The sequence below is a fragment of the Heliangelus exortis genome, chromosome 3 (assembly GCF_036169615.1).
Source record: "Heliangelus exortis chromosome 3, bHelExo1.hap1, whole genome shotgun sequence".
NCBI classification, from domain to species: Eukaryota; Metazoa; Chordata; class Aves; order Apodiformes; family Trochilidae; genus Heliangelus; species Heliangelus exortis.
The window spans coordinates 74,420,173-74,440,449 of record NC_092424.1 but is presented as its reverse complement, the minus strand read 5'-3'; the positions used below and the strand labels follow the sequence as shown (position 1 = coordinate 74,440,449).

Sequence of the window (20,277 nt, the reverse complement as noted above, 5' to 3'; positions counted from 1 at the left end):
CCATCTTTACTGCGGGCAGCCACACACCGTCCTGTCGCTCGCCCCTCTCCATGGCAGCCGCGGCGGGGGAGGGAGGCGGGGCCGCCTCACCCCCTTCTCCCTGCGTGGGGAGAGGGACCCCGGCCGGCAGCACCGCCCCGCCCCGTTGCTGCGCCCCCCGCCAACGGCAGCCGCTGAGGGGCTCAGGGGCCCCGCACCGCAGTTGTACGCAGGCGGGGAGGGAGGGAGAGTGGGAGAGACGGAGAGACGGAGAAAGGGAGGGGCTTTCCCTTCCCATCGCCTTATGAGGGAAGGAGGTTCCTAAGCGCCCCCACGGAGCCTGAAGCGCAGCTGGGCGTGGTGGGAAGCAGCCGGGGCTTCCCCTTCCCTCCCGTTAGTGCCAGGGAACCCACGGGAAGCAGCCGGGGCTTCCCCTTCCCTCCCGTTAGTGCCAGGGAACCCATGGGAGGCGATGGGAACCTCGTCAGCCCTGTGGCCTCCGGAGGTAACTGTGGGTCAGGGAGTGCGGGTCGCAGGCTCCAGTGCGGAGGGGGGAGCCTATATGAAGAAATGTATAACGCTGCTTCGTTTAAGTGGATGTAACCCTGGGAATATGTCAGTCAGTCCCATGCCGCCTGTCCGGCTGGGTGCCGGCACTCTGAAGCAGGTCAGCCTGTGCCTCATCGGCGGCACCCAAGAAGCGGGATGATTGCTTTCAGGAATTTATTCAGAATATCCAAGTTAACGCTTAACTTACCACGGAGCTTACCTTGGAATTATCACTGTATTTTAACGTATGGAGATAAAGCAGAATCGTCCGTGATAAGTAACTCTTTTTGTGTAGACGCTGGGGTTGATTTGTGTAGGCAAGGAGGTGGGGGTTGCATTGTTGTTTGTGGAAAAGAGGTGTGATCACTGCCTTTCCTTCTTCAGGGTCATCTGTTGTAAATGCCTAAAACATCCATAATCTCTTTGCTCGTTGGATAAAGTAATGTTAATACCCAGATGGAGTTAAAGAATAAATTATTTTTTATAAACCTCTGGAAAATTTAAAGCTTAAACTTGTGCTTTACTTCGTGTCATGGTTTCATTCTAAGCTGTTGGTGCCACTCATGCCTGTATTCCTCTTAGATGGTGTTCTAGGTTTCTTTTTGTGTCACAATGGCTGCACCAAGAATCCTTTCCATGGGCAGAAATGTTCTGGAAGATTTAAGTCTGTTCAGCATCAGCTGATGCACAGCTGGAACCCTGGACTGGTACTTACGTGTGGGCAAGCTTTATTTTAAGATATTACTGAAACTGGAGATGTCAGTGGGGCCCACCCTTGCTCCTGGTTTTACAACAGAATAACAGAACTTGTTTCAGCCTGTGTCCCTTGATTTATGACCTTTGCCACAGATTGTAAGGCAGGGGGAAACAATATACAGCTTGTATTTATACAACATAGCTTTCCAAATGGTTGGATTTATTTATACCATAGATGTAAACATAAAATTAATTTAAGACAAATGGCAGCTTTATTCTGAAAAACTTGTGCAAGCACTTAGGACAGATGGGAAAACAGATCAGACTGATTTTTACATACAGGCTGTGTTTAAGGCCCTATTTACTTAGTAAATTTTGGAATTAGGAATCTATAAATAAAGTATACAATTCATCACTACTGTAGTAAAATTCTAAAAATTGTTATTTCAATACGTGCAGAGAAAGGAGTTAGACTATTAGTTGAAGCAAATGAAAAAAAGAAAATTAATGAAATCAAGATGAAACTTATAACATGCTTGACTTAGTGTTCACAAGTATTTTAGACTTGCCAAGCTTTTGATTGCTTGGATTATCTTTTGTATTAGTGCAAGAACAGGCGAACATATTGGGGATCATACCCCTGCATAAATCACAGTAGAATCAGAATTTAACTTTAAAAATTACTAAGTAGGGAATTGCTGCAGTTGATGTGGTGATTTCATTACAGGATTCACTGTAATAATCCCCTTGTTACACAGCCCAGAACCAAAAAATTAACCTCAATGACATTAGTGTTAAGTCATAAACCTACTCAAAATAAATGCCTTTCGGTTCTCTTTTAAAAAGCAGGACTGCACTTTTTCATTTTATACTAGAAAAATATTGGAAGCTGCAATAATGTAAGAAACATTCTCGGTATGAAAATAGTTTTCCTGTTAATAGTAATGAAGACAGAAGTATTTATAACTACATAAATTGAATGTATACTAAGTAGTTTTATATTAGTTACAATGCACTGCAATTGTTTTATTATAACAAATTCACTTGGACTTTTTGTATAATGTCCAAAGGAAATGTTTTGACTTGCACTAACAATCTGAAAAGACATTTTATAATCTCAGTTCACAAAAAAAATATTTTAAATCGTTTTGAATCATCACTTTCCCACTCTTTCTGCAGCTTACTTATGCCTTATACCTTACTTATACCTTTTGCAGCTGGCAAAATGACATCCTAAGACACAGTAAATAGGCACAGAAGCAATCACCAATCCACTGAAAAGGTTATACTGAAAATTAGTGGCATCTCTCTCACATAGATACAGAAATCTTTGTACAAGTGCATAAATGTGTACAGGGCACAGTAAAGAAGTTTCCAGCTGATGAAAGCTGAGGAACATGAGGTTTTTATTTAATCAGTACTGCTGTAAAGCAGTTTTGTGAAGTATGATACCACTTTTTAATTAAAATTGGATTTTTGCTAGCATGAGTTGTATTCAAATGCTTCCTTTGTCCCAATTTTAATACAACTTGAAGTTTCTCCTAAAAAGTCTCCTTTCCAAATCTGTTTGCTACCACTATGTTTAAATAAGACTGTTACAATAGGTTAATTAAAGAATGCAGGTGCATTAATTTCATATCCCTTTATGATTCAGTTTGTGTTGGTACAAAGAAGAAGTCCAAAGAGGAGCAAATGGTGAGGGTAAGGCATTTCAGCCTTTTAATTAATTTATAAGCCACTCTCACCTGCTACCTCTCAAAATCCATATGCAATTTCACTTCCTAGATACACACACAGAGAGTGCAGATGGGAATAGGTGTGGAAGGCTTGCCAGACTGTGTGGATTTCATTTTCTAAACAGATGGTTACGGTTTGATATTTTGCACAGAGGAGTTTAGGGTTGGTTTGCTTCTTGATTTTCCTTTGCCACTAAGTACTTGTAGCCCTCTCTTAGGAGAACAGGCTTGTATAATCATCCTGACTGTACATGCCCTGGTGTAGACAGGTCAGTATAACAATTCTTCTACCCCTCACTTTTTAACATCAATGGTTTAGTAAGCTAAAGTAACAAAGTTCTTTTTCAGGAGAAAGACTTCCTAATATGAACTAACTCCTTTGCTGATAGAACTCTCTTTGCTGATGCCTTCACTCTGGGGAAACTTCTGTAGGGAGTTCCAGTTGTCTGTATGCAAATCAAGTATTTCCCATAAATTAAGGTCAACTTACTGAAAAGTGAGGAACTGTTTACTTTGCTTTCTTTCTCATTGTTTTAAAGGTACTGTCTTGTGGCTGGTCAGCAGGGAGCTGCTCAGGAGTCACAGGTTTTTTCAGATAGCTTGTATCGCCATCTGTAGGTAGAGCAAGTGTGGTTGTAGGGAGAGGCAAGACCACAGCTACAGCAGCTCTTCCAGTAGGAGTTTTGCTAATTAAAGGAATGCAAGAGATGGGACTGGGAAATATATCCATCCTAAAGCATGACGAAAGAAAAGGCACTGACCAAGGCTTATGGAGACCCAAAAACGTAAAGAATAGAAGAGGTTGTTAAAGAAAAACACTGCTGCCCATGTGAGAAGGGAACAGTGGGAAAAAGATGTTTCTAAGCTGTTCCAAGTGAAGAAGCAGGCTTCTGAACTTAGAAGAAAAATAAAACCAAACCCAACAACCCCCCCCAAAAACCCAACCAAACAAAAAAACCCAGACAACCAACCAACCAACCAACAACAAAAAAAAAAAAATCACCAAACACAAAAACCCAATCAAACAAAGCAAAGCAAAACCATAGTGTAGTTCTTTGAAGAGTAGATACAAAGATTTTTTGGTCTGGTAACAGATGCTATTTAAGTATTAAACTTTGGAGCCCTGTAGGTAAATTCTGAAAACCTATAGTTTTTCAGTAGCATGCACACATCAAGAAACTGAGTTCCTAGACTACAAATAAGCTCTACAATAAAGGCCCTTTTTCATACCATTTACTCTCCATCTCCTATAAATTACCTTAATAGCAAGAAAATTTTCCCTGGCTGATAATAAGAAAATATTTCTGCCAGCTTCTTCCTTGGCATCCTGGTCAGTGTGTCCACTTGGGAAGATTTCAGCAGTCCACACAGCATGTAAAGTCTAGTTAAAGAAAAGTGATGATCTCCTGAGTTTTCTGAAAATGGCATTAAAATTAAGAAAATACAGGTTAAGAACCTTGTTCTGTTTCTCTGCTAGTTTTGTTCTTTTGAGAGGTAGTTCTAGGCTAAAAAGTAGGGGATTTATATAGGTACTTAAAATCAGTAATTTTACAGAGGTCAGCTAATCTAGGAACTTCAGGTCTAATCCAGTCAGTTTGTCTGCTTTAAGGTGGATCAAATATACTCCATCTGGGGTCTAGAAATATTGTGTCACAGAAGTGAAATTTAATTGGTATTTACTGTGATTCTTGGCCGGATCTAATTCTGAGTTTTGATCAGCTACATACAAAGAGGTGGAAGGTGTGCATAGGTAGATGAAGGGAAGATAAGGAAGTGAAAGAGAATTAATATGTTTTTAACAAATCTAGTCTAAACATGACTTATTTTCTTTCTTTGTTTCTTAGTGTAGATTCAGGTTAAAATGTGTTCAGTTGGAATACAGCTGGATAAAGTTGACAGCTTGGTTTCTCTCATTTTTTCTGCTTTTGGCAGTGAATCCTCAAGTCTGAGACAATTTTAATCTGTGGAGGGAAAACATGACTACACTGGCCAAAATGCACAGCCTAATTTTGACCTAAACAGAAGTTTTCTTCTGGAAAATAAAATTCTGGGTGACCACGGGCTCACTCGTTAGTACAATCAGAATACATATAAAATAGACCTCAGTCCTTTAAGCAAATTCAAGTATGGCAGCTTTTGCTGTTTTGTTACTTAGGACAGTGAATGCAGATGGCATGAAGCTCTGAAACAGACCTAGAATATAAGAAAGATGTGCAAAAGTAAGCACAACAACACATGGCAGTGGTAGTCATAGGGACAGCGTGTTTTTTCACCAGAGAAACATTTCCATAAATGAAACAGTAAGCAGAAATAAATATAGTCTTCCTTCTACCAAAGAGCAAGTTGGACAGGATGTTAACTGTTACAGAAGTAATTTGTTAACTGCTTATTAAATAAATTAATTGCCATATAGCTTCAAAGCAGTCACCAGATTTTGACCTTAAAATATATCTATTACTCTCTGGGTTGGAAATGAGACATTACCAAAAGAATTAACAACTCAAAACAGGGCAGTCATACAAGACACAGAAACAAGTTCTGCCACTCGGACACCTGCTGTCCTCCATGGATGACAAAGGGAAGTCCCGACACGTACCAGAGGGCAAAAGTCATCATTTACTGTCCAGCTCACACACACAGTGCAAAAATAATTTATAGTTTATTACTGCTGTGAGAAAAGTATTCAGGAACAGATAAACAAATTCATGTTTAGAACCAAAAGTAACAGAATTACCCAATTACACTTAAACCCCATACATATTCATACACAAGCTGTATGCTGTACATTGTCATAATTATGAAGTTGAAAATTAACTAAATACATAAGTATTTGCAAATCTCTTTCCTAGTAGGTAAAACGACAATATATATTGATGGATTTATGGTGTGCATATGTATGTACACACATACGTGTGCACATGTATCTCAGAGGATATACATATGCACACCAAGTATCTATTTATATTAAAACAAGAGTACATCGCTATATCAGTGCCAGTTGGAGACACCTGAAAGGGCTCTGGCTGTCTGAGGATTCACTGTCACTTTGTAGAAGCCATGTTCTTCCAGTCTATTCCCAGATCTATCAGGAAAGGGCACTGTGTCATTACCCACACAGCTGGTTTTACTCCTTTCTGGAAACACTGTTGTTTCCAACTACTCCATGTGGAAGCGACATGATTTGACAGGGTCTTGCAGAAATCCTAACAGCTGACATCCAACCCAGGGATGGGAAGGATCTGGACTAGATCACAAAAAGTTGAAATACTTTATATTGTTACTGTACACCAGCAAATCCAGGCACTTAACACTACCAGCATTTTTATTTTCAGCTGTTCTAGAACTATGGGTGAAAGCTTATCTTTATTAAAATCAAGAAGAAACTTTCCATAGACCTCAGTAGGATAGGACATCATCTTACATTCTAGCAGTACTGTATTTTAATGAAACCAGGAATTGTAAATGTTGGGCAAAGTGCATACTTTAAGAGAACCATTCAGATACCTATAATAGCTTGACTGAACTTCAGAGTCAACATATGATAAATTCTCTACAAGATAAAGGCACAATATTTACAGGTAGTCTTGTCACTGCAGCTTTAAATAAGGTTAACTAAATAGCCACTACCATCTTTTAGATTAAACTGTTGAGAATTATAGTAATAATCTTTCATAAAAAAGTAGATATGCTTGTGCATTTAGTACTCTTGATTCTGGAACCATCTGAACATGGGCATCACTAACATAAACCCACTGTCCTCCTGATGCCCCCATGGCTTCTTTTAAACCTGAAATGCAAAAAAGCAGAAGTTGTTGTTAATTGTCTTTCATATGGTCATCAAACAAATGCAGTGGCTATTTCAAAAAGCAAGAGAAGCTTCTAACCCATATAAAAACTCATGACTTAGATCCAGTCTGGTACCTGTAGTTTGAAATTTACGTGTCAAAGACTACTGTATGAAAAACTGGTAAAAGACAGAGCTTACAAATGTATACTGCCATTGGTTTTTCCATAATTTTTCAAAAAAGCCTAAGACATTTCAGGTGCAGCTTACTGAGTTCTAACAGTAAGTTATGTTTTAACATAGAAAAAAAAATAATTTCAAAACCTGACTAGTGTGAAATTATGAATACGAAAAGATCCAGTGTGTTCTAATAATCACTGCAAGGGAAAGAATAAGATTGAGAGAGAGTACAAAGTGATAGTACACAGGATACATGGGATAGTGCTTGGTTCTTACTCTCCCATGAAGAGAAGCAGTAAATACTTTTCCCTTACTCTGACAGCTCAACATTCTTGCCTCCACAAATACTTCACTAGCAGATTCTATGCTAGAATCTTACTTCATTCTGCAGAAGCAAAACATATTAATAAGGAGTATGCTGATCCCAAATTGCCAACAGAAATCCTACAGCAAACCCTGTTATGCTCCCATGAAAACAATTCTCTTGCTGTTCACAATGTACCACAGTATTCCAAATTTTTAAGCATTACAAAATTTCCATCCTTAAGACAGGTAAAATGATTGAGCACATGGAAAACTGAATTTAAATTGTCATGCATTCAGCTTTTGTACTGGGACATTTTCTAATGCCAAATAATTACATTTTACAGGGCATAACTGTTCATCTGGACGTAGCATGTTTGACTAGGAAAGAATAGTGTTTCTATCAATCCTCTGTTTAATAACTGAACCAATACTCCATTACTCACTCAGCTCTGTGTGGGGGTAATGCAGAAGTCATGTATTGGATGTAACAGAAAATAAAGAAGAACAAAAAAGAACTGATTTACGTGGCCCAAAAAATATCACAATATTCTAACTACAACAGTTATTTGCTATATAAATTATAAGGAGCTGTAGCCTGTGGTTGCTTTTAGTTTTACTCACAGATACTGAAGGCTCTGTTTGAACATACCTAGAACATTTTTAGTGGTAGAAATATGGTCTAGTAATTTCTTGGAAGGCGTCCTGACTTTCACATACGCCGCATAATGACCACCTCTCATGGACCCACTGTGTTCCACTATTCCATAAAGGCTATATAACACTCTTGCACCATCTGTAACATTCTGCATTACCAGAAAAAACAAAAAACAAAAGTTATTTCACCATGGATTTTAACAGTTTTACCTTTCAACAGTATTACTTGAAAAGACTCAGACATCTACAGCATTTCTAATCATGAATGCATCTATCAGAATACTCAACAGTCTATTAATTGAATTTAGTTACCATGACAGCAGCTATATTTCTCCTTAATGCTGCAGGATACAGCATTAAGGGCACTATACCTTAACCTGTACTAGTTAACATCCATGCAATATTCTTGATATGAACAGAATTTCAGTTAGTTACAATTCTGCTCTTGGGATACTATCTGAAGACATTCACTCTGTAATTTCTTTAGGAAATGAAGGAACAGTGATCATCATCATCCCCATCAGTCCAGTTTAATGGCTGCTCAGGACAACAGCTGTTGAAGGACATGAAAAATAAAGATCTGAAATGTGTACCTTACAAGATGCAGAGCAAAATGGTGCTAAGTCTAAAATCAGTGGGAAATCCACATGCCTGTTTACTTTCCGTAGACTCAAACCAGCCTTCAAAAGAAAAAAAAAAAAAAAAAAAAAAAAAAAAAGACTGTAAGATAAAATACTTATCTAGGAAGTTCTCTAAAGCTAAGGTGTATTACTATTAATAAAGCAAAACCAAGAATAAGATTGCAACTGATTTAAACATTCTTTGATAGGTTTTCAGTACAGTGCCTGCTATGCATAAGCATGATGGACGTGCAGGAGGTTTCCCTGGATACTAGCTAAATGGACTGTGAAGGTATTAGTCAAAAAAAACACAACCATTTCAGTAGTGGTTCTACCAGTTCTCCATGTAAAAAGTAAATACTGCTATGCACAATGACACTTAAAAAAGAATTGCTTCTGCCAGCAAGGAGGAGAAAAATACAAGAGGGTTTTGGCATTTACCTGGTGGAATCTTTTCAGATGAAGAATAAGAATAGCAGGAACAGAAGAAATCAGCAGCTGTTTCCGAGCATTTGTGTAGACACCTTCCATTTTTTTTTCTGTATTTATGGGTATCAAAATAAATTGTAAAGTGAAGGCAGTCACACAGAATTTAAGTATTTTTAAAACATCTGACAGATCTATGTAGCAATGATTTTGTACATGTTACATAAAATACAAGGGAAATTTTGTGGAGTGACAGAAAAATATTTTGTCACTTTTCTGGTTTCTAATAAACATAATCTGCCAAATCTGAGCATTATTTTAGCCTGTCCTTTCCAAAATGTATGCAAAGTTGGAAACGTGTACACTACCTAGGTCAGCTTGCACACAGATACCTACATTGCCTGTTACAATAGCACCTGACTTCTCTGTTAAAACCATTTCACCCGAAATAAATGGATGATCACTGGAACAACAAATGAAAGGCACAGGTCTCTTTATCTACACTAATGTCCTAACCTCTAAGATAAAGACTCATTTTCTATTCTTCTGTTCTTTCTGAATGACTTTGTTCTTTGTGCTTATTGAAGAGAAAGCCTAAGGAGAGCTGTCTACTTCAGGAAGCCTCATAATATGCAGGGCTGAGCACACAGGATCAGGAAATTTGGACTCCAGTTCCTCTGATGCAGAGGGAATTGAAGCGAGGGCTCTTCCCAAATGTAGCTCAGTGCTTAGTTATACAGTAAAAGGGAATGTGCTACCAGCATTTTTTTTTTTCCTGAGAATATTAATTTATCACATGTCCAGAGGAAACACTTTATTTGAGCTAGAATGGAACATTTATGTAAAAGCAGAAGACTTCTTAAATCTTTTGTTTTAGAAGGAAAAAAGTAACACTGATTAGTTGTGAACTGATTTCCCTTTTCCATTTTTCATTCTGCCTATGGAATCAAAATATTATTTACACAGCACTTTCTCTCAGCTCACTGATGATAAATGAATGAGAATAAATTCTCTCTTTAGATTATTTTTTCTGAATTTACCCATGCTTAACTCTTATCTCTCCAGGTATGTATAACTGCACAATAAATGGGCAAATTTTTGTTACTGTAAGACCTCCTACTGTAAGTTATTTTCTCTACAATCACAAGAGCTTCATTGTTTTTATCCTTCTGAATTATTACACATTAAAAAAATCCTCTAGTCCTTTTAAGAAGTCCATTTTTCATTGTATGTAAATGTTTGTCTTACTTACTGAACCCCAGTGGTGTGCTTGGGTTATACAAACATGGAGAAAAAACATTGTCAGAAGCAGATGGGTCTTTCATCTCCATGCTTACAGAGATTCATAAGAGTTTTTTCCCCCTCTTCATTGTCTTTTTTGCCCCTCTTAAATACTTAATTACACTACTTACTTCCCTGAGTATATAAGTTGCTAGAGCATTTATTTCAAAGCTTCTAGGGCAGTAAAGAACAGAAACAGCAGCAAAGATTAATATCAAATGATGAGCCTACTCACTTCACGGTCATTATAATTACCTATCTTGGATCAAATAAAAGCTACCAAATAAATTCTAAGATACACCTACATTTCTGTTCTAATATAAAATATAATGTTAACTTCACAAGATGAAGTTGATACAAGCAAGGTTTGCTTGGGGAGACATTTTCTGTTTAGCCACGAGGGGGAGGCGCAGGCTGGAGCAATGGAACAGCAGCGAGCGCAGTTTTTGAGAGGCCATTTTGTAGTATCCAGAGAGATAAAAGCACTCTACCTGTGGAGTTGGTTTTCTTCTGATACTTCTGTTTCCTTTCTGTGCAGCTCTCACACAGAAGCTTGTTGTTCCCCATCAGGAGCTCTACAGAAGTGAACTGATAAAGGCAGGACTGAACAGAGCACTCCTTTGAGCTAGTTGTGTAGCTTTGGGAAAGCGTCTGAAAAGCATTTTGAGGATTTTGGGATAGCGAGGACTTGTCTACGGAGAACGGGGAATTATTTGATAAACCTGATGCTGGATCCCCACGGCTGGATTTTTTATCTTCATTTTTAGTGTCGGAGAAGCCGAGTTTGGCTATGGCACTGGAGATCACCTCGTCATTACTGTCGCTGGGTTTGTTGTGCGGCGTTTTGACGCCGATGTGGTTGAGGTTCACCCCCGAGACGGTGCTGGAGGGGCTGAAATCTGTTTGCTTAGAAGCACTTTCGCTTTCTGAGGCCTCACTGTCTGCATCAAAGCTGCTCTCAGAGCGGCTGACATCCTTCTCACTGCCCTCTGTCTGACTTCCATTGACAGCAGAGTCAGCAGTCGAGTCTTTGGGGTACAGGACACCAGAGCTGCCTTCCAGCTCAAGCTTTTTGGGTTTTTCCTGCATGATAACAGGACTTCTGTCTTCCTCGTTTGAGGAAGCTCTTCTGGCAAGCCGTCTCTCCTGGTTCAACTGGTTCTGTAAATTATAGCATTGTTATTTCAGTAATATAGGGGAGAAACAGAAAACAATCCGATCTGCTTTTGAGACATGACAAATTCAATGCAAATTAAAGCTATTATTTTTTATTCTCCATCTCTTAGATATTTAAGCTACATGATCTCCTTATGATCTTTTTAAGCCAATATAGGATTAGAAACCTACACCACAATAATCTAAGATCATTATACTTGCTGTGAAATCAATACTTCCCACAAGTAATTGCACTGACTTTGGGACATCTGTGGATGGCACATCTGAAGTGGTATTCACTTAAGCTAACTTAAGCTTCTATAATGTCCTCAAATTTAATCTAGTTCCCTGGCCTTCCTTTAGAGGGAGCAGCTTATGAGTAGCTCCTGGAGGAAATTCAACTTGTACATGTGTCTTAAAATTAATTAACACCTGCTGGTGTTCAGGGGTATTATGCAAGAGCAGTCAAAAAAGTATGAGAATTGTGAAGTTCCCATTAGTTAGAAAAGCCTAAGAAGGAGCATTCAGGTACTGCATTGCTTACAATACCACCCACTGCACAGCTTCCCCTCTATTTTTACAAGCAAACTTAACAAATGAACTGAAGTTACAGAACATCAACAAACACTGGCTCAATTCAGCAGTTGTTTTGGATTAGAAGTTTTACACTAGAACAGGTATTTTACACTGAAAATATTTTCCAAAAACAAAGACTGGAATAATGATCAAAGTACTTTAAGACAAGTCTATGTCAGCTGTATCTATTAAAAAAACCCCACAACAACCTACTGGTAGGCGTCAAAACTGTACCCCTGTGACCCTAGAAACTTCAGAATAAACTCAAGATGACAGGTTAAGGCTACTATGTAAGTTCTTACCTTATCTTTTGTTAAAGTGTGTTTCTTGACAACTTTTGGTTGATTATTCAATGTAGTGATAGCAGAACAGCTATACTGACCAAGATCTGCCTCTTGTACACTTTTACTTTTACCTGTTCTTCCGAAAGTCACAGGTTTTGCAACCTAAGAAATTAGACAAGAAATTAAGAAAGGAAATACGCCAATTGTGTATTCCTTTGCAACCCTCAGAAAAGATGAATGTAGGCAGGACTTTTTCCTTTACTTTAGAAAATAGTAACCTCCATAAACCCAATGAACTGGCCCCTGAACTGGGTATACGACTACTTTCTAATTTTACTTATCGTAAACACATTGTCATCATCTTAGCAGGATCAACTGTGAGCCACTAGAAATAGGAATGATACAAAGTTCCTGTACAAATACATACCAAATAATCTATTTCAGTATGGTATAAGGTCATGCATAGATGTGAATTTATCAGAGGGGACATAGCTCCCCATATGTCAGTCCCTCATGCAGCCTCCCACCTTAGGAGAGGATGAAGGAGCTGCCCCATCACGTTAATAGCAGCAGCATATCTGAACTACCAAGGAAAGAGACAGCCATAAAGGGATGCACAACCTCAAGTAAGTGCAGCAATTGCTGAAAGCCATCAGATCTCTCCCTCTCAAAGAGAACCCAGGAAGTTCCCATGTTACACACGTGAGCCAGATAGCACGGGGGCCCAAAGACTCAGAGCATTCTTAAAGCTTTAGCTCACACAGATATCTGCACTCAATGTGCAGTAAAGATGCAGAATTTATTGTGAGCAAGGCTGGTGTTTGGAGACAAGTGTATATTATACAGGATTAAATATTACATTAAATACTCTCCCTTACACAGGCATGCAAATATGCAGGATGGGGGAAGAACCGTCCCCTAACCCACTGTGCTACTCAAATAAAAAGCCCAAGTCCTGAAAAAATAGAGTTTATGCTTTCAAGGGAAGACAATTCCTCTGCAGCTAATGGAGGCATTCTGTGAAATGCTGGAAACACCAGAATAATTATATTCACAGTCTATTATTTTTACACTGTCTCATCCTGTAGGTACACTTCAGCTCAGGTTCTCTACCTGCAAACCAATAGGCTAGAATCTAAATTTCTGGACCTTAAAGTTCAGAATCAGTCTATTAATGTAAGTATATACTAAAAGTACTACTAAATTAAGATAATCTCAACCTACATATACAGTAAATTACAGTGGTCATTTGTTTCAAGTTTGAACTAATTTAAAAATTGATGCACTGACTTTGTATATCTATATAAATATATGTATAAATGGAATCAAAATGAACAGACATAGGACAGTGTATTTATGGACAAGCATATATTTTAAGGTTTGAAATAATGACTATGTGTATATCCATAAACATCTTCATAAAGGTATGCATGTAAAACCAATTAACTAGAAGCAGTAGTTATTTATTACATATTGTGTTTCTTACCCTCTCCTCTATTATAGGAAGTGAAAGATCAATGAAAGGTTCTTTTACTGTTGAAATCTTGAAGAAAAAGAGAAAATGCACATGAAATGCAAAGAACAATATATGGGTTTAACACACAGCTCCCTTTTTAAAATCAAATTATTATCCGAAACTATGCAAAAAGCTCATTGGTTACAAGGTGTATCAAACTGCAATGAAGAACTTCCCAAAAACTCTTTTGGGTTTTGTTTATTTGTTTGGTTTTGGTTTTAAGTTAGCTCTGATTTTCTTTCTAACACTGCATGAAATTTCAGCATACAGACATAAAGGGCAAAATCATTCATCTGGGCATGAACTGAACCTAGAGGCTCAGTTTCTCTGAGCTCCAGACACAGTTTCAAACCGTGTGGGCATTCGACATGGCACAAGTCTGCAGAAAGGTAATTTGTAGAGTTTCCTGAACTCTTCTGCACAGGCATTTGACCTCAGTCTGCTAAGCAGCAAGGACTGGCTGCTGACAGATGACAGATTCTAACCTGATTTCTCAGAAAAGATTGTCAAGCTTTATTAAAACTTTTCACACTATAACGTACACTAGTAATTACTAAAACAAATCCAATTACTGGGGAAAAGTGGACTGAAAAAAGACCCAACTTTTTCTGTACTGAAGTTCTATTTTGCCATCTAAAATCTAGGCTGAAACTGGAAATATCTGACAAATCATACCTAGGGCCATTCTCTCTCAGCACTTTCCAGACCTTTATGACTAGAACACCTCATCCAAGACTGTTCCTTAAGCTGTCTCCCTTGGTATTATAAAATCATTTCTGAAACTGACTTACCTTACCTCTGGAAAGACTGTGAAAAAGAGGCCATAAAAAAAATAAAAATCATGCTGTCCATTTAAGTTACTGAACACAGTCATGCCCTCATCATTGCCCTTCTCTTACACTTACGTCACTATCTTCCACTTGTGACATTTGATAATGGACTTACTGGCTGATTTTTTTACCTGTTCTGGGAAGAACTCAGCATGGTTTAAGTTCCAGTAAAGCAAAAAATGAGATAAAAATTATTGTGACTGTGACGACTGACTGCCTGATGAGCGATGTTCAAGCTGAGGTTCCTCTAAAGAATAAGTCTGCATGAACAAACATTTTAGTCAAAAATATCTTTGCCAATGCAGGCAATGGAAAGTGACTGCTACACTCTTCCTCAAAGGGCTACAGCTAGCAAATTCCCAGGTCCTCTGCAGGCAGAATACAATTCAGAAAAAATAAATGAGATACACACAAAAAAAATACAACCTCTATTTTGTATATAGTCAAAGTTCTTCATTGGTACTAATAGCACATTGAAGTGTAATCTGCACATCACACACTGGGAAGTTTATCTGGCACTGCAGGACTATGATTAATTATTCCGACTGATTGATGTACTTAATCTCTATAATATGAAATATAATGTTTTAAACGAAACACAAATGTAACATTCAATTAGAAAAGTCATGCAAATTAGATTTTTCTCTTCCAAAGTTAAAGAAAATCATAAGGATCATGGAAAGCACTTATGATGAAATGTCAGTAATATTAATAATGAAAGCAGTATGCAGTTAATTAGACTTATAGCATTAACTATCAAAAATATTCCAAGAAGAAAAAACAAATGTAATTTTAGCATTTCCCCACTCATACTAATTCAAAGTAAGTCATTCCCAGTTTTCAGGTATATCCCCAGAAAAGTAGGCAGGAGGATTTATGTTTTAAGTTAAGTAGATGTTTTCAAAATATGAAATAAGATTGGAGTGTAATACAGATGATTTTAGAATTTGGAGCCTCCAGCCTTAAGACAGATGTAAAATGAAGCCCAGTGCTTGAATTCTTTTTGAATTCAAAGGACACCTCTTCTTAGTTTTGGGAGGATAATGCTTTAAAAAGGAATAAGTATTTTTAAATGAGAAACTTTCAGTAAAGTCTTGTTTCTACAGACAAACAAACAAGTATAAAATTGGCAGTACAATTTTATACTTTCAAGACAATGCAATCAAACCAGTATGTGATCTATTCCACATCAAACCAAATTCCAGAATACCTACATTTTCACATTCCTCACACATGACAGTGCTAGTCAATTCACCAACAAAGATCCTATCTATGAAGTTCATCTTCACACCCTCTCTTCCATATGCTGAAAAAACATTGCCTTTTTTTAAATGTGAAAAACATATCCAATGCCACACTATAAGTACAACAAAATTCTAAGATTTATTGTGAAATCACAATTTTAAACATATTCAAAACATTTTGAACACAATGCAATAACTAATACATCTTATACTGTGCTATCTCAATATTTTAAAATATTTCAGTGATACAATTTCCTTTTTTTCTTTACTTTCCCCATTTACTGTAACAGAATAATAATATCGTATCTCTCAAGAAGACTTTTAAATAAAAATCTCAGATTTCTTTTGAATACATAATATTGCAGTGCCCTGACATAGACACTAAAGTAACAGACAGCTTGTCACCTTTCTAAGTGGTTTCTGAAACTACAAATCTGTAAAAAGCAAGACAAAAGCCTGTTCTAATACATCTCTATGCACTAACTGTTGAAGATATAGGAAGGGTAATTTTCAAAGCAGCTCAATCATTATTAAGACTTTAATTAAAACTTAATTTTTAAAAAAAAACCCCAAATTAGGACTTTTGCATAAAATAATTTTAAAACTCTTGGTTTGAAAAAACATGCCTCCTTTTGAAACAGCTTGGGTTTGTAATCAAAACTCACAGTATCAGTCAGCTGACAGAAAAAAGTCTCATTTATGGAAGTGGCCCTTCTGAGTGATACAGTAATTGTGGCTATATAACAAACTTGAAGATGTATCAAACTGTAAATTCTACCTATTATTACAAGAAGCACTATTAATAACATAGAAGACTTTATCCTGGATACAAAGATGTAAGCACATACTATGCTCTCTATCCTTTTGATACACACTAGGTGGCAGTAGAATAATACATAATAAAAGTCTTTGAGACTGCTGTTTGCAACAGTCAGTTTTGAGGAAAATGGTATTGAAAAACTTGTGCATTTTTAAAGCCATTCAATAAGGAGTTGCATACCTTTGACTTTTCTTCTAGTTTCTTCATCTGCTGTCTTCGTAGTTGGATTATTAAATGCTTTTAATATACCAGTTTGTATACGCTGTAATTAAAAGAAAAAAACAGAACATTTAGCAAGCATTTTAAATTAAAACATTCTTAAAACTATGAATATATTATTAGATTTTATCTACTCGTATTTCCATAAAGTGAGAATAATTTAAATTATTAAAAGTGCAGTTGATCACTAACAGTGGCAAAGCTGCATGAACTTAACATCCAAAAATTTCCTCCCCTTATAAAGAGAGCCATTGCAGCGAGGTTTTATTAAGAAACTGTAACCTTTTTAGTTTACAAATTCTTTTATCCCACTGTTGGGGGAGGGGAAATGCTGAAGAAAAACTGATTATTACTGACTTACTAGGTTACAAAATACTTAAAGGCAGCAAAGTCTCTTAGCTAGACAACAATGACTGTATTGGGGCACTTATTACTTTAAGTTTCAAAAGTTATGTTAGAAAACCTTGGGAGAGATACAAAACTTCTTATGAATGCATATAAACATTATCAACATTTGCAAAAAAAATCCTAAAAACTGCATTATTTAAAGAAGAATCAGAAAGAACATACATAGAGGTAGATGCAGCTGTACCCCAAAATCTGGGGTGCTTTTCCCTTATTTCTCAGCTGCCCAAGAATAAGGAGACACTGTATTTTATAGAGACATACCCTGGCAGCAGAACTGCCCAGGCAGGTACAAATAAAGGTCTTTTCCAACCAAAAAAATTTCTATGATTCTATGAAAAGGCAGCTCAGCCCAAACTCTGACACAGAGGGAAGCTGGAGGCTGCAAGAGGCCAGTGGCCAGGGAACACTGAAGCCTGCTCATCTCATGTTCCCTTTTTTCCTATCAGATGTGGTGGCTCCCTGATCCACAAGTCCTGGTACCAAGTACAAGACTCTCACATTGGTGTGTAAATTACATTTACAATTCTGTGTCACTGAAGTCACAAGCAAAGCTCCATTCTAGAGACGAACAGTGATACCACCTTCTGCAAGTAACTCAAAACCTGTGTCCTAATGGGAAAACAATAATAAATAACTCTCATTTGCAGATAGCAAATAACACTTTCCAGACATATATTACAGAAGTGTTGCGAGGACAGACAGCGTCAGAGGCTCAGTTTCCAGTTCAGGCACCCATCAGACCAAGTCATACTCCTACCTCATGAGTATGTGACCTGGCTTGTGAATTAACTCCCGCTGCCCCGAGCTCAGCTTTGTTCATCTTAAAGCCAACAATATACTAAAAGGACTAATCAATAGGTAATTCATGAAGTTGAGCACCATAAATGGGTTTAGGGCCATAAGCAACTCTTTTGTTGAGATTAGTGCGTTGAACCATTTATTTAGGTCAAAGAAAGACATAGTCTTTGAATGGGCAGGGTGCTGTGGACAATGGCAGCAGACATTAATCAATTAGCAGCAGGGTTCAGCCACTTCAGGCCCGGGTGTGAAACCATCTCCAGCCCACATCGCTGGAAACGGGCAGACACTATGTCATCTTTATTATACTATCAATAAGCTTTTATCTTAAAAATCCACTGGTGTCAATACACACTTTCTAACGTTTTTTTTAACAGGGATAGTTAAGTTTAACATTCCTGTCGGATACAAGATACCAAGCCAGGGAGAAGAGACAAAAGTGTAATGTGATTTTCTGTTAGTTCCTGCAACTAATGCCGTGTTCTGTTTATCACGTGTAAAACTCTTAGGTTTTAAAAACAATTAATCCTGGTAGGGATAGGGAAGCAGGGATGGCCACGTTCAGCTCTCTTGCAGGTGGATGGTGAAGCAGCCTGCTGTCCTTTCAGCAGGGCTCTTCCCCTCTTCCAAGAGTAAAGTTTAAAAGCAGTGTGGAAGAGAGAGGAGAGCGGCTGTAACCCCTGCTCCAGGATTATGGTGGCAGACACGTTGCTGCAGGAAGGCTGTGCCCAGACAGAGCCTGCACAGTGGGAAGGCCATGGGGGCTGGCTCACCACCAGCCTGACATTCACCTTTTGTCATGCTATCTACAAACCCAAAACGTGGGATATGTAAATAAATTTTTCTTAAAAAAGAGAGAGCCCAAAATGATAGAGACCTATTTGCAGTAATGGACTATGAGAGCAGCAGAGGGATGTCACTGCAGGCCAGGGAGTGACCAACATCCCTGCCTGGGGATGGGGCAGCAGAAAGAAATACTGCCCAAACATCACTTTACATTCTCACCATCTTCCATGACTCTTTTGTGGCAGCTACAGTAGCTGTCACTGTTCTCTACTCACAAACAATCCAAAAGGCAAATCTAAATGCAGGTTATAATTATAGCACATTCACAGTGAAACAGGAGATTGACTTGAGGGGAAAGTGCAATCACCCTCTAGAGAAGCTGCTTAGTTTTTGGTGAATCCTCATTTGTGAAGCAAATTATATTCTCCATGCTTTAGGACATGAAAATAAGCAACAAAATAAAGTTTCCCTCTACTGCAAAAACACAACTGTTTCTTAACTGAGGTAAGCTGCTTGTGTTGCATGCCCTATTTAACACCTCATTTTGTAAGAGTGACAAAGCCCAGGTTTAGCTGTTTCTGCCTGTTGTTCAGTTCTGCTTATGATCAAATGTTCTGTTGACAAGACCAATATATATTAATATTCTGGTTGGACAGGGATTTGTTTAGCACTACTCCAGTGCCAAGAACTGGGCTTAGACACATATTTATATCTCATACTCAAGATAATTCAGCTCAGGATCATGACATTTATCACATTACTAAATGAGAGGGAAGAGAAAGTACACTGGTCAGTATGAGATTTAAGGACCTCCTTTTGATGAGACTTATTTAGCAAAATATCATCTAAAAAGAAGAGTCCAAGACTAAGTCAGACAGATGAAATTTTAAATGGTCGAGCAAGAAAACACACACTTTCTTGTATTCAAGCAATGCAGGAGGCAGAAATCACAAAAGAAACATGAGAAAAACCACACAGGGACATTTATGATATAACTGGTTATATACTTAGCATTCTCTGACATAGATTTTAAATAATGAAAAGCAGTGCCTTATTTATCAAACAAGTAGTTCTTCACACTTTCAAAAGATACAAGAAACTCTGCAAGATTTATTTTTGTCCTTTTTTTTTACTGAACTAGATTTCAATGAAAATTACAGGTAGGCTCACAGTTAGAAGCTGCTAATTTCTTTCCAAAGCTTTAAAATTCACTTTGCTAGCTAGATCAAAAGTTCTGTTTCCTGACTCCTCAGACTCCTCCTTCTCTTGTAACTTTTTTTAATAAAGACAAACAATTCAGAATCCTAAAGCTATAATGATCTACTTACCATACTCTTTCTACAACTGACTTAAACTTTTATTCCAATCACAGATATTAACATATCAATATGAACATAATTAAATCCTCTTTCAAAAAGTAATTATTTTTA

At 37.7% G+C, this 20,277-nt stretch overlaps 1 protein-coding gene and 1 long non-coding RNA gene across 7 annotated transcripts in view; one reads left to right on the top strand and one right to left on the bottom strand.

The window, feature by feature from the left end:
• Positions 1–252: 252 nt before the first annotated feature.
• The window catches only part of LOC139794953 (uncharacterized), a 30,341-nt gene continuing 10,316 nt past the window's right edge, over positions 253–20,277 (top strand). The window contains exons 1-4 of one of the 4 annotated variants that reach the window (XR_011725326.1): positions 253–484; positions 1,111–1,235; positions 8,714–8,796; positions 10,750–11,500. This is a non-coding gene — a long non-coding RNA (uncharacterized lncRNA). Of the gene's footprint in view, positions 485–1,110; positions 1,246–8,713; positions 8,797–10,749; positions 12,078–20,277 lie in introns of those variants that run through there. The other 3 variants (XR_011725327.1, XR_011725325.1, XR_011725328.1) reach the window with 3 other exon arrangements.
• Positions 5,601–20,277, bottom strand: part of USP45 (ubiquitin specific peptidase 45) — a 53,776-nt gene continuing 39,099 nt past the window's right edge. For 2 of the 3 annotated variants that reach the window (XR_011725322.1, XM_071741271.1), the window contains 8 exons: positions 16,817–16,898; positions 13,713–13,769; positions 12,245–12,388; positions 10,703–11,372; positions 8,946–9,043; positions 8,478–8,564; positions 7,880–8,033; positions 5,601–6,747 (listed from right to left, as the gene is read on the bottom strand). Coding sequence is in view for 2 of the 3 variants with exons in the window: in XM_071741271.1 (XP_071597372.1) it covers positions 6,614–6,747; positions 7,880–8,033; positions 8,478–8,564; positions 8,946–9,043; positions 10,703–11,372; positions 12,245–12,388; positions 13,713–13,769; positions 16,817–16,843 (1,371 nt within the window). In the remaining variant the exon portion in view is untranslated. Of the gene's footprint in view, positions 6,748–7,879; positions 8,034–8,477; positions 8,565–8,945; positions 9,044–10,702; positions 11,373–12,244; positions 12,389–13,712; positions 13,770–15,786; positions 15,879–16,816; positions 16,899–20,277 lie in introns of all 3 variants that reach the window. The other variant, XM_071741270.1, reaches the window with a different exon arrangement.